Source organism: Neoarius graeffei, chromosome 5, assembly GCF_027579695.1.
Source record: "Neoarius graeffei isolate fNeoGra1 chromosome 5, fNeoGra1.pri, whole genome shotgun sequence".
Taxonomy (NCBI): Eukaryota; Metazoa; Chordata; class Actinopteri; order Siluriformes; family Ariidae; genus Neoarius; species Neoarius graeffei.
This window is the reverse complement of record NC_083573.1, coordinates 83,688,259-83,716,024: the sequence shown is the minus strand read 5'-3', so window position 1 is coordinate 83,716,024 and position 27,766 is coordinate 83,688,259. Positions and strand designations below refer to the sequence as shown.

At 40.9% G+C, this 27,766-nt stretch overlaps 1 protein-coding gene across 2 annotated transcripts in view; it reads left to right on the top strand.

Annotated features, from left to right (window-relative positions):
- nrp1a (neuropilin 1a) overlaps positions 1-22,716 on the top strand; it is a 182,951-nt gene extending 160,235 nt beyond the window's left edge. Inside the window, exons 11-17 of one of the 2 annotated variants that reach the window (XM_060922477.1) lie at positions 2,481-2,570; positions 5,977-6,024; positions 9,206-9,349; positions 9,500-9,777; positions 9,970-10,063; positions 12,685-12,735; positions 19,885-22,716. In XM_060922477.1, coding sequence (XP_060778460.1) covers positions 2,481-2,570; positions 5,977-6,024; positions 9,206-9,349; positions 9,500-9,777; positions 9,970-10,063; positions 12,685-12,735; positions 19,885-20,165 — 986 coding nt within the window. In that variant the 3' untranslated portion in view covers positions 20,166-22,716. Of the gene's footprint in view, positions 1-2,480; positions 2,592-5,976; positions 6,025-9,205; positions 9,350-9,499; positions 9,778-9,969; positions 10,064-12,684; positions 12,736-19,884 lie in introns of both variants that reach the window. The other variant, XM_060922476.1, reaches the window with a different exon arrangement.
- Positions 22,717-27,766: the final 5,050 nt, after the last annotated feature.

Genomic DNA, 27,766 nt, shown 5'->3' with positions numbered 1-27,766 from the left:
TACATGTACATGCATGCATTTTCACTGATAAAACGTAAAAGGCGAATTAAATAATCAGATGAACTGAGACAATCACATTCTGAAGCAAATTAAATAATCTTATACCGGTCACTTAAACACACAATACAAGTTACATGTATTAATCTAAATGCAGGTAAACAACGAGTGTTGTTTTTTTTAATCCAAATGAGAGTCGGACCTTACCCGTCTGTGTTCTCGCTTCTTGAAGGCCGATCTTGTGGCCGATTGTTTTGAAACAATCTGACTTTCAGTTGTTTGTTCAGTTCTCCGTTCATTCGCTTCTTCCACGTAAGGGTGAGATGGCAGCGATATCCAGTTTAGAAATCAGACGGCTGCTCCACTCATTCACTTTTCTTCATACTGTGTATTCCGCCATTACTGCTCGGCCCAGGCAATTACTAAAACCCGGGACGGAACGGGACGTCACTGGTTTTAGCAACAACCCTCGACTCACTCCAGGAGGACTGGTGCAACTGAACTCACTTTCCTTTAAAAAAAAAATAAAATAAATACTTTCCTTTTCGTGTCAGCCCTGTGATGACCTGGCGACTTGTCCAGGGTGTACCCCGCCTTTCGCCCGTAGTCAGCTGGGATAGGCTCCAGCTTGCCTGCGACCCTGTAGAAGGATAAAGCGGCTACAGATAATGAGATGAGATGAGACTTTCCTTTTCTTGTAGTTTTCTTTTTCTTTAATTGTTGGTACTGCACCCTCTTTCAGTACGGGCTTATAGCCAACGCTCCTCAACAGATCAGAGGTCTCGTACGAGTCTTCAGTAAAATGTGCAGAGCAGAGGAGAGACCACTTCGTAGTCACCCAGTGTGCCCGTGAACTTCTCACAAAATGCATCCAAATCTTTGCAGTTTGAACATTCTTGGGCCATGAATGCAATGTAAATCCACCTTCTGTCGTGTTGCTGCACCCGCCAGCAACACATCTACGTGGCATGGCGATAAATTATCTCAAAATGGAGGATCGGAGTTGCAGTCAGCTCTGTGCTTTAGTATAGCGGAAATGGCGATGAGACCGATAGACTTCCTGCTGTGACGTTACGGACGTCAAGGTCATTCACTCAGACCACTACCTATATAAATCACTTTAATCATAAAAATGACTATATTAGATTTATTGTTAACACTTAAAACTATTCCTGTGCCATTCTTGAGGTCTCAAGGCATTTATAAATGAAAGTGAGGCCATGGTTCTACGTATATGCTTTAAGTCTGAATGAAAAATACTGTAGCGAACATGCGTGGAAGAAGAGTCTGGAGACAGAAATCTTAGTTTCTCAGTCGTTAGCTTGTGCTACTTGCTTTCAATAGCACCAGCTTGACTGCTTTGTTAGCATTCACTAACACTACTGATGAACGCTACACCCGCTGGAAGGTGACTTCACTGTTGCACTGACGGTGCCGACTCATGGTTAAGCTCTCGCTGGCCTTCGAAAAGGCCAAGGGTGATACATTTTTGGTCCCTCCCATTATAAATCAAAATCTGATTGGTTAATTCATCTCTCACTTCCTACACTGCCATGGCCTTCTGTCCTGGCAATGAAGTCCTAACCGATGAGTGAGCAGCTCTAAACCCTTCTCAGCCTAGAAACAGCAAACAAAAAATCTCACTGGATAACTGGATTTTAATGTTTTCAGGACAGTAACCCTTTCATTTCTGAAGCAAATTTGATAGAAAATGAGGCCAAATTAGAATCAGAAGAGAACAATTATAATGAGATTATGAAAGAATGAAAGAAATTAAATATAACATTTGAAATGCTGATAGGTTTGGGCCGTCTCTGAAGGCCAAGAAGGACCTGATGGTTCCTCTCTGGAAATATCCACTCTGTTTGCCGCAGTATAGCATTACTGACGAGTTCAAATCATTGAAATCTGTCTGAACAGACAAACGTTTAAACCTGCGTTTATGAACAAATCCAAGAGCGGGATATTTTGACCTGTCAAACGTCCAGTAATCATGTCTAATTCCTCCTCTCTACGCTCACCTCCTGGTCTCTCTCTCTCTCTCTCTCTCTCTCTCTCTCTCTCTCTCTCTCTCTCTAACTTGCTGAAAGCCTGGCAGGCTCAGGAGCCTCTCATTATAAGTTGTGAGTAAACGGAGGGAATCCGTCTGTGAGTGTAAGCAGGCAGAGCCACAGGCAGCAGGGCACACGTCTGACTAATGAGAGACCCGAGTTTGCCTCACACTCACACACAGACCGAGCCCTGGGTGGAGCTGCTCTGGCTGCCAGGACCCACAGGAGCAGAGCCAAACCTCAGCACCCAGACACACGCCACACACTGGCGCATACAACACACACACACACACACACACACACACTCACACACACGCACGGCTCGTGACAGGCATCTGATGCTGTTCAATTCATAGCTAGGGTATGATATTTGTGTCACGGTTTTTCTTCAGTTAATAACTCCTTTCTCTCTCTGTCTCTCTTCTTCTCTAGCACCGACAGTGCCACCCACCCTGCCCGTCCCCCCAACCACACCATCCGACGAGTGTGACGATGAGCAAGCCAACTGCCACAGTGGAACAGGTGATGACTACGAACAGACAGGTGCTAACAACAGAGCCTGCGCCCTTCCTTACTACGCCTTGCATGCTAACTATACACACTAAACTAGCTTTTAAAAAAACCTTGCCTTTCCTTACTTGCACATTCTGGCTAAGCTAATTCCACAAAGCATGTTGCCCTTTTTCACATTTTCCACATGCTTTATCCCATGCACGCAGGCTTGAGCACATGAGCACATTCATGGGTCATTGCTTCTATTATATCACCCACCACTAATGCTAACTGACTCAGTTTTATGCTAAAAAGCCCATCATTTTAGACACGTAAATGTGATTTCAGCTGCTGTTTATATCCCATCTCTGTCATTTGCAGCAGTTTCGTAGTCTCATGTTATGCTGACATCTTTGCATAGCCTATGATATTAAAGGGATGCAGTTTTTTTTTAACCGTCAAAAATCATTCATAAAGTTAAAGGTGCAGTTTGTCATTTTGTACTCTGTAATTTTTCATTCATTTCTAGACTAATGAGAGCCCCGAATCTGAATCACATGTTAATCACATTCAAATGTCATTTGTAAAGTTAAAGGTGCAGTCTGTACATTTAACAGTTATTCCATGAAATCGAGTCGTACATGAGCTGATGTACATGAGCTATAATCCATGTATGACGAGATTGAGTGGAATAACAGTTTCATTCTATCCACATTCACTGGATTTTGAGAAACGGAGCATATTTATTTTTTGCAAATTCAATAAATAAAAACTTTATACAAAACGTCCGACAAAATCATTTCCGCTTAGAATGTAAACCAACCGGCGAAATGACAGGAGCAATTTGTGAAAAGTGCGATGATAATAATAATCTCATTCATCTCATTATCTCAAGCCGCTTTATCCTTCTACAGGGTCGCAGGCAAGCTGGAGCCTATCCCAGCTGACTACGGGCGAAAGGCGGGGTACACCCTGGACAAGTCGCCAGGTCATCACAGGGCTGACACATAGACACAGACAACCATTCACACTCACATTCACACCTACGCTCAATTTAGAGTCACCAGTTAACCTAACCTGCATGTCTTTGGACTGTGGGGGAAACCGGAGCACTCGGAGGAAACCCACGCGGACACGGGGAGAACATGCAAACTCCACACAGAAAGGCCCTCGCCGGCCCCGGGGCTCGAACCCAGGACCTTCTTGCTGTGAGGCGACAGCGCTAACCACTACACCACCGTGCCGCCCCGATAATAATAATAACTCCATCAAATACTTTTATTCCATATTTTGTTGCTTTTTTTTTGTATTTTTTGGGGTTTTGTTTTCAAGTACAGTTTTTATTTCATTCTCGGTTGGTTCAGCAACACGCTCCACCATTTTCTTCTTCTCTACTCATGGTATATGAGCTAATAGCCTAGTAGTAGAGTAGCCAATCAGAGCACGCGATTGCTCATATCCAGTGAATGTAGATAAAATAATTTTCATTATGTTCTAGACCAGGGCGGCACGGTGGTGTAGTGGTTAGTGCTGTCGCCTCACAGCAAGAAGGTCCGGGTTCGAGTCCCGTGGCCGGCGAGGGCCTTTCTGTGCAGAGTTTGCATGTTCTCCTCGTGTCCGCGTGGGTTTCCTCCGGGTGCTCCGGTTTCCCCCACAGTCCAAAGACATGCAGGTTAGGTTAACTGGTGACTCTAAATTGAGCGTAGGTGTGAATGTGAGTGTGAATGGTTGTCTGTGTCTATGTGTCAGCCCTGTGATGACCTGGCGACTTGTCCAGGGTGTACCCCGCCTTTCGCCCGTAGTCAGCTGGGATAGGCTCCAGCTTGCCTGCGACCCTGTAGAACAGGATAAAGCGGCTAGAGATAATGAGATGAGATGTTCTAGACCAATGACAAACATGTAATTTCAATGCTGCCTTAGAAATATGTTATTTGTATGACTGGAATACACTGCAATAGACCTGACTCAATGTTTCAGACTTCTGTGTAAATTTTTCCAGCCTGTAAATTCGCCCACCCTCAGATAAGCACTGTGCATTTCTAAAACTCAGTAAGCAAACAAATTTTCAAAAGAGGGGATATGGATGTTTGGGTGAAGACGAATGACTGTTAATGTTTTCACCGTGATTGCAGAGGGCTCTAAAATTGCATACTGCTCCTTTAATCAATTAACAGGAACTTGCAACATAAGTTAAGAACATTACATTACAGGCATTTAGCAGACGCTCTTATCCAGGGTGACGTACAATGTACTCAGAGCAGCTTAGGGATCAGTTGGGGGTTAAATGTCTTGCTCAAGGGTCCAGGGAATCGAACCAGCCACTTTTTGATCCCAAAGCTGCTTTGCTAACTATTAAGCCATGGCTAACATAAGTTGTAATTAGTGCTGTCAAAAATGTCGCGTTATTAATGCGTTAACTTGACTCAATTTTAACGGCGATAATTTTTTTTATCGTGAGATTAACGCTCTGTGACATGATGTAGGTTTTTCATAAGCTTTTGAAACTGCCAGGAACTTGGAACAGAGACTTTGCTTAGAAAACCAATAGCAGCTAGACTGTAATGCCACGCCCCGCACAGCCAGAGTCCTCTGCCCTCCTCCCCCAAAGAACCAGCGCGGGCAGGGCGCGCTAGTAGAGATGGGATTTATAGCTCTTTGATGGGATCCGCATCTTTGTGATCCGTTCTTTGAAAAGAGCCGTTCAAAAGACTGGCTCATTTGGCTCTTTTTAAATATTTATTCAGTTTTAAGAAGACAGTGTCTAAAGAAGCCAGATCCCTCGGAACTGTAAACTCAATGCTATCCCAGAAATCCTTCCTGTAATATGCACATTTGGCCGCCTCTGATTGGACAGCGCGACGCATCAACAGGCAGAAAGTGTAAAAGTACAAAATGTGTTAAGTGAGCTGAAACAGTAAAGATCAGATTCAATGCAATATTTATCAACGGACAACTTAAAGTTAATATAATAGTGTACTTTATATTATAATCAAGCATGTCAAGCCTACCGTCACTGTGTAACCTGTCTCTCTGATTAGAATTGTAGACTAACTCAAGCAGTAGATCACTTCACTCATGGTTCTCTTGCTAGCCCCGCGCCGGTGCTCGACTTCGGTTTCACTTTGCAGTGGCTGTGTCAAGACGTGTTATGCTTTGCAATAAAAAAAACATTGGTACAAAGCAAGCCTATTCACTTTTTTATGCTGATAAGAGAATTACAATGGTTTTTTATGTGACAAAAATGTGCGATTAAATTGCGATTAATCGCAAGTTAACTATGACAGTCGCGACATTAATCACGATTAAATATTTTAATCGCTTGACAGCACTAGTTGTAATACAACTTAAGTTATCCTGAAGCCATGCGAGTTGTTGCAGTGGTTGAATTGGGTTTATATCCAGCTGTGTGTCTGATTTCACTTTGTCCCTGGCGCAGGTGGCACTACTGTTCCCGAGACCACTACAGAGATGAGCCCCATGCCAGGTGGGATGGGTGTTCACATTATTTTTCTGTCCTTGTATTACATGGTATTCTTGTCTTTTTTTTTTAGTCTTAGCTGTAGGTTGACATGGACATTTATGAGTTGCATAATTGTTAATGAGTGTTGTTATGATTCAGCTTGTTCAGCATTAACGTAGACAAAAGCTGCATGCTAATGGACAAAAACTGAGTGGGAGGACAGAACAATCCACCTCTTTCTAATTAGGGTGTGTTTTTGTTTTGTGTTTGGGGGCTTTTTTTTTTTTATTTTGGTGGGGACCAAATGTCCTCACAAGGATAGAAATACATGCAAGTTTTGACCCTGTCGGGACATTTGGCTGGTTCCCACAAGGAGAACGAAAGCATGTGTGTGGTCTGGATGTGTTAATATTGAACAAGTCCATCTATTCCATTTTGAATGTGGTTTATTTGCTATGCAAAGGATTTAGAAAGTTTTGGACTTCTGCTGAAACGTGTTCCTTCCCAATGCCTTCCGCTGCCACAGTCCAAATCCTCTTGAGATGGAAAAAGAGAAATAACTTTTAATTGGATAGCGGTATTTTTGAGGAACAGTGGCAGGGAGCCTTAGCTGTGGCTTTTAATGGGAAATTTTTTCCTCTTCACTGGGCAAATAGTCTGCAGAAGCCACTCTGATTCCTCACGTTATTGCATTTCATACCGTCTGGAGAAAGAAAGGCGACGACATCGTTTGTCTTTTGGGTTTTTTTTCCCCCTCTTGTCTGGATTTTACACTCCCCTGTTCTCTTGTCTTCCTGTCTTCCCCCCGTCACACAGAAGCGTGTGTGCTCTGTATTAAACAGCCTCGATTTCACACCTTCTGCCTGTTTCATCAATATTATGCACATATAAATATCACTCACAAGATCTTGTATCTGCATAATCAGTGACAGCTTTTTGCATTTTTTAAAGATGTTTTTTAAAGAATCAGTTTAATTGTATTATTTTTGTCTCATTTGTCATAGGGTATTCTACTGCCCCCTAATGGTGCTGCTTTTAAATACTGCAGAAAGCCGGCTGTTTCTCAGTTGTGTTAAAGTGCATATTCTGGACCAATTTAGCTTTTTTTTTTTTTTTTATGAAAGTATGTCCCTTTACACACTCATCCAGAAGGGTAATTTTGGACAAGGCCATCTGTCTACAGCAGCAAAAAATAAAATAAAACGCGCCTGGAAAAATCCCAAGGGAGTCTGGAGCCAGATTTGTGACGTTACCTGCGGAAGCGCCAGCAGGCTGCGCGAGCTTTGCACGGTTTCAGTGCACAGCCTGTGTAGACCAAGCGCTCCCATTTCTCTCTCATTGTCCGGTCTTTTGGGAAACGATGAGTACTAATCCCATCAAGATTGGTGTTGCTACACCCTCCTACGATACATCTGTTAACCATTTTAATAATTATGCCATAACATTGAAGAAATTTGCAGAAAACCACCAGGTCGTTTTCTCATAAACAAACCAGCGCTGACGTAGGATTCAGAGTGAGGCGTCCCGCACGCGACTTCACGAAAATCAATGTTTGCCGGGAAATCCAAATAAAAAAGTTTTTTCAGAGGCGGACCAATTCGCCTCAAATGGCTCGATTTCAAATGAATTTTTCTGGTATTGCGCAAGGTAAAAAAATATTGCATAAAATGCAAAATGTGACAGATATTTGACCAAAGTTTAATATAAAATAGGAGAATTACATTGATCTTGCTCCTGAATTTACCCATGATATGCACTTTAAAAGTGAAAGAGTAATACTGTAGAAATCATTAAAGTAAATAAATGATTATAAACAGTCAAAACTGTGGACACACCTTCTAATTCAATGGTTTTTCTTTATTTTTATTCCGTAAAAGACACTTCTTCATGTCTTAAAGTAATGATGGATGTCGTTTCTTTTTATTTAGTTGTTCGGTTCTTGACATAATATGGATTACTACAGTTGTGGTGTTGAATAGGGCTATTTACTGTATTTTTATTATTTACTATTTACTGTTTGATCTCAAACGCATGAAGAAGGCAAGAAATTGCACTAATTAACTTTTGACGAGGGCGGCACGATGGTGCAGTGGTTAGCGCTGTCGCCTCACAGCAAGAAGGTCTGGGTTTGAGCCCCGTGGCTGGCGAGGGCCTTTCTGTGTGGAGTTTGCATGTTCTCCCCGTGTCCGTGTGGGTTTCCTCCGGGTGCTCCGGTTTCCCCCACAGTCCAAAGACATGCAGGTTAGGTTAACTGGTGACTCTAAATTGACCGTAGGTGTGAATGTGAGTGTGAATGGTTGTCTGTGTCTATGTGTCAGCCCTGCGATGACCTGGCGACTTGTCCAGGGTGTACCCCGCCTTTCGCCCGTGGTCAGCTGGGATAGGCTCCAGCTTACCTGCGACCCTGTAGAACAGGATAAAGCGGCTAGAAATAATGAGATGAGATGAGTAGGAGGGACCAAAAATGTATCGCCCTCTGCCTTCTCGAAGGCCAATGCTAGTTTAACCACGAGTCGGCGCCGTCAGCACAGCACTGAAGTCACCTTCCAGCCGGTGTAGCGTTCATCAGTAGTGTTAACGAATGCTAATAAAGCAGTCAAGCCAGTGCTATCAAGAGCAAGTAGCACAGGCTAACGACCGAGAATCTAAGATTTCTGTCTCCAGACTCTTCTTGCACGCTCGCTACAGTATTTTTCACTCAGACTTAAGTATTCATTTCCCTGTGTAATTTACTGAGTTACTTTTAAAATCAACATCAACAACCACACACAACAGAGCTACCTAGCAGCCTGCCGCTAATCGCTTGCAAAATCCTTTGCCCTGTTGCTTTTTGGTGTCTGGCTAAGTTTTGGCTGAACTCAAGTCCCAGCTCTAATAGTAATGGTTCGACACTGGATAATGTCAATAGTGTGCAAAGCATTATCAAGGTAAACGGTGGCTACTTTGAAGACCCTTTAATACTTTTTTATTTACCACATATGTAATTCCACATATGTTCCAGATATTATTTCATAGTTTTGACGTCTTCAATATTGTTCTACAATGTACCAAATAGTCACAATACAGAAAAACCTATGAATGAGTAGAGTAGGGATGTAGAAACTTTTGACTGGTCCTGTACAACTAAAGCAAATGAAAGAATCAGAGCAGATGATGTAAGGTTGTCTTGGTAATAGGTAAAAGGATCTGTGTTTGTGTGCTATAGATTTCTTGTGGTTAGCATGTGACTTTGGCTGGGCGAACAACCCCTCGTTCTGTGGCTGGACATCTGAGGTGGGGAGCTACAGGTGGCAGATTCAGTCCAGTGGCACACCCACGTTAAACACCGGCCCCAACATGGACCACACAGGTAGCGCACAAAGACACTCACGTTTAACAAAAAGATAATGCAAGCCCACAAACCAAAGCAATTGAGCAGACAAGTTTAGCATAGATGTGAGATCACTTTCTTTAAATAATATCATCATCATTCTCTCAACATCATATTGATTCTCTCAAGGTGGCTCTGGAAACTTCATCTACACCCTAGCGACTGGAGCGCAGAAGAAAGAAGTGGCGCAGCTCGTCAGTCGGACTATTTCGGGTCAGGACTCGGATCTGTGCCTGTCCTTCTGGTATCACATGTTTGGCTCACACATTGGCACTCTGCACATCAAGCAGCGCCACGAGAGCGGCCGTGACACAGCCGACGTGCTGCTCTGGACCGTCAGCGGACATCAGGGCAACCGCTGGAGGGAGGCCCGGGTGCTGATCCCACATTCAAGCAAACCCTACCAGGTGTGTGTATGACAGAGTGTATTGGATCAACATACCAAAAATCATATCAATGTATAATAAATACTATGATACACACATGGCAGTTGTTTTGCAACAGTCTAAGCATCAACGGTGACCTGTGTGCAGAGGAGATACCGTAGAGTGATTAATACGCTTCTACAGAACTGAAATCGCGGTGTTTGTGTTTATCAGGTGGTGATAGAGAGTGTAGTGGAGGGACAGAGCTTGGGAGACATCGCTGTGGACGACATTAAAATCCTGGAAATCAACATGGCGGACTGCAAAGGTGAGTCAGCCATTAAGCTCATAAAGAGGCATGAGTAGCCTGCTTATAATTTTGTCAGTCTTATAGACTTAAATTCATGTAAAATGAACAATTTGTGTTAAAGATAGACTGCCTTTCAGATTTTTCAAGTGTAGGTCATGAAAAGAATTTTTCCTGACACCCAATTATTTTTGTTTCGTGGACCAAAAGCTACTGAATTCAAATCACAGACTTCCAATTTTATTAGTTCTTTTATAAATACAACCCCGATTCCAAAAAAGTTGGGACAAAGTACAAATTGTAAATAAAAACAGAATGCAATCATTTACAAATCTCAAAAACTGATATTGTATTCACAATAGAACACAGACAACATATCAAATGTCGAAAGTGAGACATTTTGAAATTTCATGCCAAATATTGGCTCATTTGAAATTTCATGACAGCAACACATCTCAAAAAAGTTGGGACAGGGGCAATAAGAGGCTGGAAAAGTTAAAGGTACAAAAAAGGAACAGCTGGAGGACCAAATTGCAACTCATTAGGTCAATTGGCGATAGGTCATTAACATGACTGGGTATAAAAAGAGCATCTTGGAGTGGCAGCGGCTCTCAGAAGTAAAGATGGGAAGAGGATCACCAATCCCCCTAATTCTGCGCCGACAAATAGTGGAGCAATATCAGAAAGGAGTTCGACAGTGTAAAATTGCAAAGAGTTTGAACATATCATCATCTACAGTGCATAATATCATCAAAAGATTCAGAGAATCTGGAAGAATCTCTGTGCGTAAGGGTCAAGGCCGGAAAACCATACTGGGTGCCCATGATCTTCGGGCCCTTAGACGGCACTGCATCACATACAGGCATGCTTCTGTATTGGAAATCACAAAATGGGCTCAGGAATATTTCCAGAGAACATTATCTGTGAACACAATTCACCGTGCCATCCGCCGTTGCCAGCTAAAACTCTATAGTTCACAGAAGAAGCCGTATCTAAACATGATCCAGAAGCGCAGACGTCTTCTCTGGGCCAAGGCTCATTTAAAATGGACTGTGGCAAAGTGGAAAACTGTTCTGTGGTCAGACGAATCAAAATTTGAAGTTCTTTATGGAAATCAGGGACGCCGTGTCATTCGGACTAAAGAGGAGAAGGACGACCCAAGTTGTTATTAGCGCTCAGTTCAGAAGCCTGCATCTCTGATGGTATGGGGTTGCATTAGTGCGTGTGGCATGGGCAGCTTACACATCTGGAAAGACACCATCAATGCTGAAAGGTATATCCAGGTTCTAGAGCAACATATGCTCCCATCCAGATGACGTCTCTTTCAGGGAAGACCTTGCATTTTCCAACATGACAATGCCAAACCACATACTGCATCAATTACAGCATCATGGCTGCGTAGAAGAAGGGTCCGGGTACTGAACTGGCCAGCCTGCAATCCAGATCTTTCACCCATAGAAAACATTTGGCGCATCATAAAACGGAAGATACGACAAAAAAGACCTAAGACAGTTGAGCAACTAGAATCCTACATTAGACAAGAATGGATTAACATTCCTATCCCTAAACTTGAGCAACTTGTCTCCTCAGTCCCCAGTCGTTTACAGACTGTTGTAAAGAGAAAAGGGGATGTCTCACAGTGGTAAACATGGCCTTGTCCCAATTTTTTTGAGATGTGTTGTTGTCATGAAATTTAAAATCACCTAATTTTTCTCTTTAAATGATACATTTTCTCAGTTTAAACATTTGATATGTCATCTATGTTCTATTCTGAATAAAATATGGAATTTTGAAACTTCCACATCGTTCCATTCCGTTTTTATTTACAATTTGTACTTTGTCCCAATTTTTTTGGAATCGGGGTTGTAGAACAATTAATGAATTTAGGGCCACATGGCCCGAAATTCTCCGCTATTTTTTCCTGCTTCACCATCACACAATACAAGATACTACGTCATGCATCACGTGGTGGGCTTTCCCCGTTCACACAAGACATTGTGGGATACAAATTTGAAACGAGAGAAAAATGGAGGACATGAGTGTGTGAATGAAACGTGAAAGAGCAACTACAGTAACGGAAAGCAAGAAAAAAAGACGCTATGTTGCGAAGGAAAGGAAACGCAGGACCAGGCTAATAAATATCGGCAGTCAGCGAGCACCTCGGTGTGATCAGCTGTTCGTTTAGCGACAGAATGATGTAACTGTCAGTGCACAGTCAAAGGTAAACCTGTAGATGGCAGTAATGCAACACTGGATTCCAGCTGCCGTAAAACCCAAAAGAAGAAGAAGAAGAAGGTAAACCTGCACATGCGCACACAGACTTCCTCTGTCTGCTTGACTACGCGAAGTGAGTGATTTCATGCACGTTATTTGCGCGGGAATTCCCTTAAATTAAATAACTTCCCAGCCACAGAATGGTCTGATATTTTGTGAGATATTACAGAAATAAACATATATCGCAATGACCACATTTCAGAGGGAACTAAATTTCACCGATTTTATGAAATCGAAAGGCCGTCTAGCTTTAAGCTTTGTACAAGTTTTTGTTCAAGTGGCCAATGATTGCAGACATGTCATACCTGTTGGTGAATATAACTGTCTTCTGTGTGTGTGTGTGTGTGTGTGTGTGTGTGTGTGTGTAGACCCAGATGTTCCTACAGAACCCATGCCACCTGAAGACTTCAGTAAATTCCGTAAGTCTCCTGTTTTGAATAAACACCACCTATTAGATAAGATAAGCATTCATTGTCATTGTAGTTATACAACAAAACTTGTTTGGTAGCACTCAGAGAAAACAGCAGCAATAAAAAGAATATAAATAAAATACAAGATAAATTAAGTAAAGTGCAGTGTAAATAGTGCGAATTGTAATGGGGCAAGATGGCGGTGCGGACAGACGCAACTGCTCGGAGTGCTCAGTTATACAGCAGCTGGGGGGGGTTGGTTGGTTGGTTGGTAGGGTTTTTTTTGTTTGTTTGGTTTTGTTTTTTTGTTTTTGTTTTATTTTGTTAAGTTTACCTATGGACAAGATGGTCAAAAAAAAAAGTCAGGACCTATTTTTCCCAAGCAGTCTCCCGTCCCAGTACTAACCAGGCCCCTTAGGTGGCTCCGATCTCCATTTCTATAGCTCTCGCCTACACATCTAGGGTTACAGTGGGGGGCTAGTCCTCTGGTAACCGCGAGAGTTTGACTCCCTACTTGCATCTGTATTGCAGCGCGCTTTGCCAGACGGCAGTAGTCAAGTCAAGTCAAGTTTATTTGTATAGCGCAACCATATACATTCTACAGATAAGTTACATACCAGCTGATGGGATTTTTTGGCTTATTGCATTGGGGCTTTTTACCTTTTATCCTTTAATATACTACATAATTCATAGCTCTGTAGTCCCTAAAGTAGCTAATCTTCAGTCTACTCAACATCCACCCATCCATTATCTGTAGCCGCTTATCCTGTACAGGGTCGCAGGCAAGCTGGAGCCTATCCCAGCTGACTATGGGCGAGAGGTGGGGTAGAACCTGGACAAGTCACCAGGTCATCGCTGGGCCGACACATAGAGACACACAACCATTCACACTTACATTCACACCTACGGTCAATTTAGAGCCACCAATTAGCCTAACCTGCATGTCTTTGGACTGTGGGGGAAACCAGGGCACCCGGAGGAAACCCACGCAGACATGGGGAGAACATGCAAACTCCACACAGAAAGGCCCTCGTCGGCCGCTGGGCTCGAACCCAGGACATTCTTGCTGTGAGGCGACAGTGCTAACCACTACATCAACATACAGTTTTTTAATTAATTACCATGACATGAATATATTTATAAGGCTGAATTTCATACATATGCTTAAAAAATTAGCTCAAACACACATATATCTAAAACAATATATTTATTTATAATACATTTTAACAATAAACATTGTCGCAAAGCAGCTTTACAGAATTTGAACGACTTAAAACATGAGCTAATTTTATCCCTAATCTATCCCCAATGAGCAAGCCTGTGGCGACGGTGGCAAGGAAAAACTCCCTCAGACGACATGAGGAAGAAACCTCGAGAGGAACCAGACTCAAAAGGGAACCCATCCTCATTTGGGCAACAACAGACAGCCTGACTATAATATTAACAGTTTTAACATGAGGACAGTTTCGTTGATGTTATAACTCTTCATTGATGGAAACTTGAGTGCAAAACTGTTCATGATAACTGCAGTCCTAAAGTTAGCAAGTCAACTGTAGTCCTCAGCCATAAAAGCATTACAGTAGGTACCATTTTTACAATGGTCTTTGGTATGACCCGACCGCAAGTAGAACTCACGATCTCCTAATCAAGAAGTAGAAACGCTAACCACTAGGCCAACTCGCGATCAGACAAGATGTTATTATTATAAAAATTAAAAAAGTGTCAATGAAGAAGCTGCTGTAAGTGATATGTGGATGTGCTACTGAAATATTCCACCAACCCCTTTCAATACCTCACCTCCATCCACAGGCACGCACACATACACACTCTCTCTCTCTCTCTCTCTCTATATATATATATATATATATATATATATATATATCATTCAGGTCTCTCAGGCACTCCATTTTCTCAAGTTGTTTTTTAGTGTATTGAAACTTTTGGTCAAACCCCAGAATTCAATTCAGTTTTATTTGTATCGCACTTTTAACAATAGACATTTCCACAAAGCAGCTTTACAATATAAACATCCCTAATGAGCAAGCCTGAGGTGACAGTGGCAAGGAAAAACTCCCTGAGAGGACATGAGGAAGAAACCAAGAGAGGAACCAGACTCAAAACAGAACACACCCATTTCTGGGTGTCGTTGAATACACTGAATAGGGGTACAGTAGGAGTCCATTTCTGTCCCCCAGGGTACAAGCTATACTAATGTACCCTCTAGGGATCATTATTGGACCTCAAGGTAGCTATGTGTACCTTTGTAGGGTTAAAAAGGTACATACATGTTCCCAAACAGTATATAAAGGTTACAAATAAGTACCTTAGAGCGTACTGATCCAGTGGCAAGCCTTTGTATCTCGAAAGGTACAATAATGTACTTGATTTTCTGAGAGTGTAATGTGCTTATAAATAACTCTCTATAACATTCTATAAGAGTGTATTATATGGTCAGAAAGTGGAACCGTGTAATCAGGAAATTCGTTATAGGTTTTACAGTACAGTCTTGTCTGCCATTGCTTTAACAAGATCCTGTATATCAATACATCAGGCATATCTGCTTCAGGCCCGGTTCCATAATACCGATAACTATAACTACAACCCCGATTCCAAAAAAGTTGGGACAAAGTAGAAATTGTAAATAAACACGGAATGCAATGATGTGGAAGTTTCAAAATTCCATATTTTATTCAGAATAGAACATAGATGACATATCAAATGTTTAAACTGAGAAAATGTATCATTTAAAGAGAAAAATTAGGTGATTTTAAATTTCATGACAACAACACATCTCAAAAAAGTTGGGACAAGGCCATGTTTACCACTGTGAGACATCCCCTTTTCTCTTTACAACAGTCTGTAAACGTCTGGGGACTGAGGAGACAAGTTGCTCAAGTTTAGGGATAGGAATGTTAACCCATTCTTGTCTAATGTAGGATTCTAGTTGCTCAACTGCCTTAGGTCTTTTTTGTTGTATCTTCCGTTTTATGATGCACCAAATGTTTTCTATGAGTGAAAGATCTGGACTGCAGGCTGGCCAGTTCAGTACCTGGACCCTTCTTCTACGCAGCCATGATGCTGTAATTGATGCAGTATGTGGTTTGGCATTGTCATGTTGGAAAATGCAAGGTCTTCCCTGAAAGAGACGTCGTCTGGATGGGAGCATATGTTGCTCTAGAACCTGGATATACCTTTCAGCATTGATGGTGTCTTTCCAGATGTGTAAGCTGCCCATGCCACACGCACTAATGCAACCCCATACCATCAGAGATGCAGGCTTCTGAACTGAGCACTGATAACAACTTAGGTCGTCCTTCTCCTCTTTAGTCCGAATGACACGGCGTCCCTGATTTCCATAAAGAACTTCAAATTTTGATTCGTCTGACCACAGAACAGTTTTCCACTTTGCCACAGTCCATTTTAAATGAGCCTTGGCCCAGAGAAGACGTCTGCGCTTCTGGATCGTGTTTAGATACGGCTTCTTCTTTGAACTATAGAGTTTTAGCTGGCAACGGCGGATGGCACGGTGAATTGTGTTCACAGATAATGTTCTCTGGAAATATTCCTGAGCCCATTTTGTGATTTCCAATACAGAAGCATGTCTGTATGTGATGCAGTGCCGTCTAAGGGCCCGAAGATCACGGGCACCCAGTATGGTTTTCCGGCCTTGACCCTTACGCCCAGAGATTCTTCCAGATTCTCTGAATCTTTTGATGATATTATACACTGTAGATGATGATATGTTCAAACTCTTTGCAATTTTACACTGTCGAACTCCTTTCTGATATTGCTCCACTATTTGTCGGCGCAGAATTAGGGGGATTGGTGATCCTCTTCCCATCTTTACTTCTGAGAGCCGCTGCCACTCCAAGGTGCTCTTTTTATACCCAGTCATGTTAATGACCTATTGCCAATTGACCTAATGAGTTGCAATTTGGTCCTCCAGCTGTTCCTTTTTTGTACCTTTAACTTTTCCAGCCTCTTATTGCCCCTGTCCCAACTTTTTTGAGATGTGTTGCTGTCATGAAATTTCAAATTAGCCAATATTTGGCATGAAATTTCAAAATGTCTCACATTCGACATTTGATATGTTGTCTATGTTCTATTGTGAATACAATATCAGTTTTTGAGATTTGTAAATTATTGCATTCCGTTTTTATTTACAATTTGTACTTTGTCCCAACTTTTTTGGAACCGGGGTTGTACGACTATAACAATAATTATAAATAAAGTCAGTCCCCTGAAGTTTATGAGGTTGGTGCTCACACCAGACCAATAACGATACCTATAGCCCAGGCCTGGGTTTATCCGTATCACTGAGATTGCTTCTGGAGTGATTTTTCCAGGCCTGGACCTGATCCGATAAAACATCTGACCAGTGAGGTAACTGTTTACATGTAACGCTGTCTGAGCACGTGTTATTTTTCCCCCGGGGCATCTTTGTACATCCTTGTTGTATCATGAAGTCACGGAATACAGATTCACGGAAAATAAAAAATATAATACAAAGCACGGATCTTTTATTCACAGATATGTAATTTTCCATGAAATATCAAGAGTAAATTAATAAACATATAAATGCAGGTAAGATATTTTAATTATGAACTTCGGCAGTCCAAACATTTAACTCTTCTTAATTTTTTATCCATGATGCCTCATCCGTATGAAATCAGTAACCAATCTGTAAAATACTGAAACATCCGTGACGAATCCATAAATTATTAGCATCCGTGATGCATCCGTATTAAAATCCATAGCCACTTTGTATTTTGTATCCTTTTTATTATTATTATATTTCCGTAGTCCGTGACCTATCCGTATTTTTTCAACCGCTGGAGTGTGTACATGGGTTGTTTTGAAGTCCAAGCTGTACAGTATGACTCGGAATAATGTGCTACTACTTGGAAAAAACTTCCATGACTATTCCTAAGTTGCATGCATTTATTTCCCTGAGTGTCAGAACTAAGCGATATTATAGTCGGGATTATAGTTGTGCTGTTTCTGCTCCAGACTGGAACTACATTCAGGCAGAAGGATAGTCAGAGTTGGAGTTATAGGTAGAGTTATAGTTATCAGTGTTGTGGGACCGGGTCCTTAGTTCCTACTCTGTCACACTTCACTATGAGCTCACTGTCTGGTTATTTATCATATCACCTTATATGAACTGTCCATACATGTACAGTGGTGCTTGAAAGTTTGTGAACCCTTTAGAATTTTCTATATTTCTGCATAAATATGACCTAAAACATCATCAGATTTTCACACAAGTCCTAAAAGTAGATAAAGAGAACCCAGTTAGACAAAAATATTATATTTGGTCATTTATTTATTGAGGAAAATGATCCAATATTACATATCTGTAAATGGCAAAAGTATGTGAACCTCTAGGATTAGCAGTTAATTTGAAGGTGAAATTAGAGTCAGGTGTTTTCAATCAATGGGATGACAATCAGGTGTGACTGGGCACCCTGTTTTATTTAAAGAACAGGGATCTATCGAAGTCTGATCTTCACAACACATGTTTGTGGAAGTGTATCATGGCACGAACAAAGGAGATTTCTGAGGGCCTCAGAAAAAGCGTTGTTGACGCTCATCAGGCTGGAAAAGGTTACAAAACCATCTCTAAAGAGTTTGGACTCCACCAATCCACAGCCAGACAGATTGTGTACAAATGGAGGAAATTCAAGACCATTGTTACCCTCCCCAGGAGTGGTCGACCAACAAAGATCACTCCAATAGCAAGGCATGTAATAGTCGGCGAGGTCATAAATGACCCCAGGGTAAATTCTAAGCAACTGAAGGCCTCTCTCACACTGGCTAATGTTAATGTTCCACCATCAGGAGAACACTGAACAGCAATGGTGTGCATGACAGGGTTGCAAGGAGAAAACCACTGCTCTCCAAAAAGAACATTGCTGCTCGGCTGCAGTTTACTAAAGATCACGTGGACAAGCCAGAAGGCTATTGGAAAAATGTTTTGTGGATGAATGAAACCAAAATAGAACTTTTTGGTTTAAATGAGAAGCGTTATGTTTGGAGAAAGGAAAACACTGCATTCCAGCATAAGAACCTTATCCCATCTGTGAAACATGGTGGTGGTAGTATCATGGTTTGGGCCTGTTTTGCTGCATCTGGGCCAGGACGGCTTGCCATCATTGATGGAACAATGAATTCTGAATTATACCAGTGAATTCTAAAGGAAAATGTCAGGACATCTGTTCATGAACTGAATCTCAAGAGAAGGTGGGTCATGCAGCAAGACAACGACCCTAAGCACACAAGTCGTTCTACCAAAGAATGGTTAAAGAAGAATAAAGTTAATGTTTTGGAATGGCCAAGTCAAAGTCCTGACCTTAATCCAATCGAAATGTTGTGGAAGGACCTGAAGTGAGCAGTTCATGTGAAGAAACCCATCAACATCCCAGAGTTGAAGCTGTTCTGTACGGAGGAATGGGCTAAAATTCCTCCAAGCCGGTGTGCAGGACTGATCAACAGTTACCGGAAACGTTTAGTTGCAGTTATTGCTGCACAAGGGGGTCACACCAGATACTGAAAGCAAAGGTTCACATACTTTTGCCACTCACAGATATGTACTACTGGATCATTTTCCTCAATAAATAAATGACCAAGTGTAATATTTTTGTTTCATTTGTTTAACTGGGTTCTCTTTATCTACTTTTAGGACTTGTGTGAAAATCTGATGATGTTTTAGGTCACATTTATGCAGAAATATAGAAAATTCTAAAGGGTTCACAAACTTTCAAGCACCACTGTAAAGTAGAATTAACAGGAAGGAAGAACTGCTTGTTTGTAGAGAACGTTCCTGATTGGTTAACACAGCAGTACTGTGTATTATTGCTACAGTTGTTGATTGTAGAGCCTGGGATCAGCAGAAACACATTTTCTGTTTCAGATCATCTCTTTCAGAGACAGCTAGAGTCGAGGCGTGCAAACAGATTCACCTACGTTTTATTTTCACCTAAATCACTTCTAGCAACTTTAATTATATTTTCACATGAAGTACATTTATTTCATCGAAGTATGACTTTCAGATTGACTCTCAACAAAATCTCAGATCATTATCTCCTGTTGACATCTTTACCTAAGCATTCTCCTTTGTCTATAAATAATATTCTACTCTTCTTCTTGTTTCTGTAGCTGTGGACATCACCAATTTCCCCAAGAGCAGCAAAGAGATCAGTGGAACAGGGAACATGCTGAATACACTGGACCCCATCCTGATTACCATCATCGCTATGAGCGCACTGGGTGTCTTTCTGGGTGCCATCTGCGGCGTGGTGCTGTACTGTGCCTGCTCACACGGCTCCATGGCCGACAGGAACTTATCCGCCCTGGAGAACTATAACTTTGAGCTGGTGGATGGCGTCAAGCTAAAGAAGGACAAGCTCAACTCACAGAATTCATACACAGAAGCATGAAGCGCCAACCAATTAGAGGACACCTCTCCTCAGGGAGGCGGGCTAAAAAAATAAACAGACTGACGGCGCTCTCCCATTGGATGAGGACAAGGCTCTGAGGTTCTGAGAACCAATGGGAGAACTGAGACTGAGCCGTGCTTTTCTCAGGAGCTGCAGTGAATAGAACCTACCAGTAGGGGACACTGTGTACAAAAACATTCAATCTGTGGTCGAAGGAGATGAAAAACAAACAAACAAAAAGAATATGTACAGAGGATTTAGATGATTATTTTAATTTCTTTTTTTTATTTTATTGGTTTTATTATTTTTTATTCCGTTGCTCATTTTTACAGTCGGATGCTGGTGTTGAGACCAATATATGAAAATGTTATATGTATTTATCTTTTTTTTTTCTTTGTCTGGGGGGGGGGACAGTTTTTTGTGTGTGTATGTTTAAAGGAGATGTGTAAAAAAAAAAAATCAAAAAATGAACCACGTCTGATAACCCATAATGGGACACGTATCTGAGGGTGTGGTTCACAGTCAGTGCCTTTGGTACATCCTTTTTGGCCTCATTTGTTGATTTGTGAATTTTTCTTTCATCTCTTTAGTTCTGGAACAAAGACAAACACAAAAACAACGGAAGAAAAAGAAAAAAAAACAAAGATACTGGTCACGTGACCCTGCAAACATGACCCGGTTTATTCATTGCGCTTTAATGTTGAGAGCCCACATATTGTACATACAGTAAGTTTTAATATATTTCATTGCCCTTTTCAAAGAAAATGAGTAAAAAAGGATAAAAAAGAAGCTGCAGTATCCCTTTTTTCTTTGGTGTTGTAAATACAATCGTCTGACTGTTTCGTGAAGGTGAAAACGTGTGCTATTTCCGTCCTGTTTGGTTACTTTATCACATTTTCCAGAGATGCAGCTAATATGTTAAATGCTGGTAGTTCACACACACAAAAACAAATATACACACACACACACACACACATACAGACACTCATTCTCCAACAAGTTAAACACTCCATGGATCATCAATGATCTCCATTAGGGCTTACACACTGTGCTTACACTTCACCTGTAGATCTCATGGACATTTACAATTCACATCTGTCCACGTGTGTTACGATCATCCTTAAGGCTTAATATCTCAAGCGGGGGGAAAAACATAAATCAGGTGTAGCCCAATCTCTTTTTCTGTTTCTCTTTATGTTTTAAATGTCAGGAAATAACAAATCAGCATCGCCATCATCGCTTCAACCATTTCTCCTGCGTTTTAAATCATCCTCTCGCCTTGAATGTACTTTGGTGTCATCTGTCTTGTGTAAGACTCATGAATGGGATGTGTTTCAGAACGGTCGTCCATCGTAGCACGCATCTCATCGCTGGCCTTGTCTTCTGGATTGCACTCATCCTCCTTGTCCTCGCTGATGTCACACATGGTTGGTTGGTGTGACAATGATGCTATGATCACATAAGCATGACATTTCCCTTGGGTATGATTTAATACAGGAAGCATCACTTTGCCCCTCGCGTCTGTACCAAAGGACTGTTGCTTCAAATCACACAGGGCCGCATACGCCACATCAGCTCAGCTTTAGATAAGGTACTGGACTTGAGAAAAGGAGAAGAGCATATGAAAGTCTTACTCATAATCAAAACCATGAAATGTTGACTCGTCTTTCAGCATCATATAAAACCTGAGAACTTCATATCACATATAGTATAATTCAGAGCACGCCACCTTACTCTCTCTCTCTCTCTCTCTCTCTCGCTCTCTCTCACACACACACACACACACCTAAACTGACTCATATTTTAAAGGTTTCTTGGTATGTTTCTGTGCTGTGCTGTGTTCTGTGGCAAACACGTTCTCTATTCCTTTATCTCCAGTAGTTTGCAATGCCATGACCCCGTTTCTCAATGCTACGTGTGTGTTAGCTGAAGCTAAAGGCGGACTAGCTTCAGTAAGGTTCAATGAAGAAAGCATACTGTAGCATCAAGAAGAAAAAAAAAGAAACAACGTTGCACTGATAGATATATTTAAAGAGGTTTATGTGTTTATAGCATTCATTTGTAAAAAACAAAATCTTCATGAAAAAAAGGACAGTGTTCATTTTTTTTATAGTTTCGGAATATGTAAAATAATTCTGAAATATATGGTTATTGAGATGTTTTCATTATTGAAAAAAGGTATACAAATTTCCTATAGTAAAGTTCCCATTTACCTGACTGATTATCTTTGGTTTTGTATCGTCATTCAAAATTTGTGCTAATTTTTTTTTTTTTTTTTGTTCTTGTTGTTTGATTTTTTATTTTAATTTTTTTTTTTTTACACAGGAAGAAGGGGATAAACTTTTTATTTTCAATACTGATTCTGTAATTGCTGTTGTAGGAAGAAGAACCTGAATAAAACAGCAAGGCCTTAAAAAACTGTCAATCAATGTTTTGTATTTCAACATTCTGCATCATGAAAAGAAAACCACCAAATGTTTACTGTCTCTCATCAACCTTAGCTCAACGTACATTCCAAAGATTCAGATCCAATAAAGGTTTTCCTAAGACATGCTGGATGCGATTGGCTTATTATTTCCTCTACATAGTGTCCTAAATAAGGGCGGCACGGTGGTGTAGTGGTTAGCGCTGTCACCTCACAGCAAGAAGGTCCGGGTTCGAGCCCCGGGGCCGGCGAGGGCCTTTCTGTGCGGAGTTTGCGTGTCCGCGTGGGTTTCCTCCGGGTGCTCCGGTTTCCCCCACAGTCCAAAGACATGCAGGTTAGGTTAACTGGTGACTCTAAATTGACCGTAGGTGTGAATGTGAGTGTGAATGGTTGTCTGTGTCTATGTGTCAGCCCTGTGATGACCTGGCGACTTGTCCAGGGTGTACCCCGCCTTTCGCCCGTAGTCAGCTGGGATAGGCTCCAGCTAGCCTGCGACCCTGTAGAACAGGATAAAGCGGCTAGAGATAATGAGATGAGATGAGTGTCCTAAATATGTAATACTGCTATACATAGTGAGCACAAGTCTTAAGCAGTCTATAAATTTCTTATATAAATGTAGTCTTAGATGTTTATGTAGTCAAGTTTATTTGCATAGCGCTTTTAACAGTAGACGCTGTCGCAAAGCAGCTTTACAGAAAATTAAAGACTTAAAACAGCTAATTTTATCCCTAATCTATCCCCAATGAGCAAACCTGTGGCGACGGTGGCAAAGAAAAACTCCCTCAGACAACATGAGGAAGAAACCTCGAGAGGAACCAGACTCAAAAGGGAACCCATCCTCATTTGCACGACAACAGACAACATGATTGTAAATAACTCACTTCTGTAACGGTGTCCTACATAGTCACAAAGTATAACTGTGTAACCAGGAAATTCATTATAGTTTTAACATGAAGTCTGTTTTGTTGAAGTTATAAACTGTTCATTGATGGAAACTTGAGTGCAAAACTGTTCATGACAACTGCAGTCCTAAAGTTAGCAAGTCAACTGTAGTCCTCAGCCATAAAAGCATTACTGTAAGTGTCCAGAGCGTCCTCCAGGTGTGACTTTCGACTGTCCATATGGGGCCGTCCTCTACAAGAGCGATGTGATGTGGTCTGCCATGAATATGGATGCAAAACAGGTTTATTGGCAAAGCAGACAAATCCAAAAAGCAAAGAGAAAGAGTTCAAAGGTGAAAGATTGAGGCTATTAACAAACACACTGTCCAGTTTCATTTGTATAATGCTTTCTGCAACAGACCTTACCACAAAGCAGCTTAACAGAAATCCAGATGTAGATTTAGATCCATAATGAGAAAGCCAGAGGCAACAGTAGCAAAGAAAATCTCCCTGAACTGACACTAGGAAGAAATCATGAAAGGAACCAGACTCGGAAAGAAATTCATCCTGTGCTGTAAGTGATATCAGATAGTAGGATTATAAATCATTACAGTATGCAGGTGCAGTAAAGACAAACTGTCCTAAGGGTGTTGAAAGGCTGTTCATTCTGACCATATTGTGAATAAGAGTCTTGGAATGAAGAGCATCTTTATGATTGCAGCAACAGTTCACTGGCACAAATCTACAGTATCAGGATGAGATTGTGTGTCTGTTTTGAGAAGTGTAAATCTTTCAGGTATCCATCTGGGACTTTACGAAATGCAAGAATGTGAGCCATAAGTGCAGAAAGTCCAAAAAAAGTAAAGCATCAAGATGAATCAGGCAGATTCAGAGGGTGAGAAGAAGCAAAACAAACACAACTGGAAGGGCACCCGGTAGAGAGCATACCTCCACCCAGCCACATATTATCAACAGCAAGACAATGCCAAATAGACCCCGAAGCCGCCGCCAGGCGCCGCTAAAACCGCCATTTAGAATTTGAGCCACCGCCAGCCAATAATTTTGTAAGCCAATTTGAGCCGCTATCTAATAAAATTTGGCTGAGCCACTAAGAATTGTGTACATCAAATAATGGGTTTATCCACATCATGAGCTACAAGAAAAGTGACACAAACATGATCAACTGTACACACTAGTAGTAACACAATAGAGACGTATAGGCATACACTGTAGAGATTTAGAACTGATATCACAGCACAGAGAGCCACCACAAGCTTGCCGTTGTGACTACCTGTCTGGCTTCCCGCCCCTCACACCGTTACCACGATACACTGGGGAACCCGGGAACCCACCCAGAGCATCAATCGACTCCGATATCGACGAGATGGCTGCATTCTTTGCCGCTGCTGAGGGAAAGTGTAAAGGTATTTTTTGTTTGTTTGTTTGTTTCACATACTTCGAGATTGATAAAAAAAAAAGTACTCCACCACTTTACTTTCATCATAGTAAGATAGCTGCCAGTCCTTCACTGGTCATTGCTAGTGAGAGTAGATAGCTAGATGCCTTCCTCGAACAATCCAGATTAGCTTATTATTAGCATTGAACTACAATCTTGCTAGATTTATATTTACAATGAAGTACGAGACCAGGGGACCTGTGGTAATTTGCTATTTATTCCCCCCATTTGTTTGATCCGTTCGCCCGGATATATGCCACACAGTGACGTCCAGTATCAGCCATTTGTAGCCATAAACATTTTGGTGGCTGCAGCAGCCATTAAGGTTTTGGCTGAGTCAGCTAGCCAGCCAATAATTTCATCAGCCAGCCATTATCCTGAAAACAAACGGCTTCGGGGTCTAATGCCAAACCACTTTCTGCACATATTAAAACTGCATGGCTCCATAGTAAAAGAGTCCAAGTGCTAAACTGGCCTGCCTGCAGTCCAGACCTGTCTCCTATTTAAAACATTTGGCGCATTATGAAGCACAAAATACGATAAAGGAGACCCCAAACTGTTAAGCAACTCAAACTGTATATCAGGGAAGAATAGGACAACATTTCTCTTTCAAAACTACATGCAATTGGTCTCCTCAGTTCCCATACGTTTACAGAGTGTTGTTAAAAGTAGACGTGATGCAACACAGTGATAAACATGCCCCTAACCCAACGTTTTTGAAACATGTTACTGACATCAAATTCAGAATGAACATATATTTTTCAAAGAGCAATAAAATTCCTCAGTTTCAACATGTGATATGCATATCGTCCTGACTAGTTGTGAGTTTTATCTGGGTTGTCACTGTTCATTTAACTCATGTCTCCAAGTTGCAGTGATTCAGAAGTGATTCAGTATGAACTTAGGAAACTTGCAATTATTAGTCAAGATGAGAAATACATCTAAATAGAAACCATGTAAAATGATTAGTGCTTTAAACTTAAAATGATCAACTGTATTCAACTGATCTGAATACAGTCGAAGTTATCTTAATTTGAAGGTGTGAGATGAAATAGTGAGGAATTGTATGTTTATTTGACAAAATAAAGTGAGTTTTCTCGAATTGATTATGTAGCATAGTACCGGAAAGTTATTTTAACTCAGAGTATCAAGTTGAAACAACAAATGATCATTCGTTAAATCCGTAACTTGTGCAACTTAATATTTTGAGTAGAAACAAAGCTGATCTTCAAGTTAAGTTTACTCGCATTTTTAATGCAGCAGGTGAACTTTCGTCTCTAAGTTTAACTGACTTGACCTTTCTTACAGTGTACTGTATGTGATAGCCCAGGAGTAATAGGGTTATACCCGGAACAAATCAGTAACAAGCTGAAAATTTCAGAATATGTTCAGAATACCTTTAGGAATAACATACTAAAAGTCCCTGGAAATCCCCCTTGTGCTCGCTGAGAAATTCAAGATGGCGTCCAAAATGGCCACCAAATGGAGATCTGCCCATATCTCAGGCCCAAAACAAAATATTAATGCAATTAAAAGGTCAGAATATATGTTTTGTAGGGTAGGAGAGTAAATTCCAACATGTGTGTATTAATTACATTGTGTATTAACATTATATAATAACAATGTACACATTATTATAACAGTATATTTGTGTATAATGTGTTCGCTTGCCATGTCTGGTTAGATTGTCATATTTTTGGCACTTCACCAGTTCACATTTATGAATGTGCACAGTACTATGAATGTGTGTAGGTTTCATCCAGTCCGATCCTTGAATCAAGTATCAATCTTGAAACGCCCTGGCCCATAAATTCACATCCAAGAAGAAATAACAATGACTGTTATGACAAAATAATCGTTATGGTATCATGAAGATATCTCATATGTTTTTGAAATGGCTTCAGTTCTTAATGTTTAGGACTAATAATTACAGACTTGTAAATCTATACATGTGCTATTTAACGTACACTACCGATTATAGAGTGTGGATCCATTGGTTACTCGTTCACTCCGTATCATCCTATTCTGTTCACAAAACAACAAACACAATTACTAGGGGTTGGAGCACTTATTTTCATTAATATTAATTAAAGTAAATTGGTGGTGTAAAATGAAAAATGGCACGTTAAAAGGTCATGCTGAGTTCAGTCATTTTTAAAAGGTCATGCTGTTTAGTCATTTTTTGTCCGAACACACTGGCATTGCTAGTAGTAAAGACTGGCGCTAGAAACTCAAAGATTAATTTTTTCCACCCTTAAACAAGCTTGAATAAATTCCCTACTTCACTGATGGTACAACAAAGGTCCAAGAATTACAACTGAGGCACTGAGAAGTGTTGAAGTCTACTCATTGCTTATAAGCAAGAGCTTTTATTGAGGCAGACCTTTTTGTCATGAAAGTCGCCGGAATGTTGAAGAAGTGTCCTGAAACAGCTTGCCATTGTAGTTTTAGAAGATAGAGTTCTCAAATTTAATTTCCCTTTAATATTTTATCAAAGCTTAAAGATGCACTAAATATTAAGGAAATTGATGTCTAATTGTTGTCTTACATTATGTTCATGTATGTAGGTAGCCTACTAAGCTAATCTGTCAATCATGTCAACCATCAAATTCCATGTAATTTCCACATTAATGACCTTGTAATCTTGGTTAATTTTAATTTTAACAGTGTGACAATGGTGAATTTGCATTGCTTGTATGAGAGAACATATAATTTAACATTTTAATTGCATTTATATTATGTTTTATCCCTGAGATATTGAAAAATCTCCAATCGGTGGCCATTTTGGATGCCATCTTGAATTTCTCAGAGAGCACAAGGTGGATTCCCGGGGACTTTT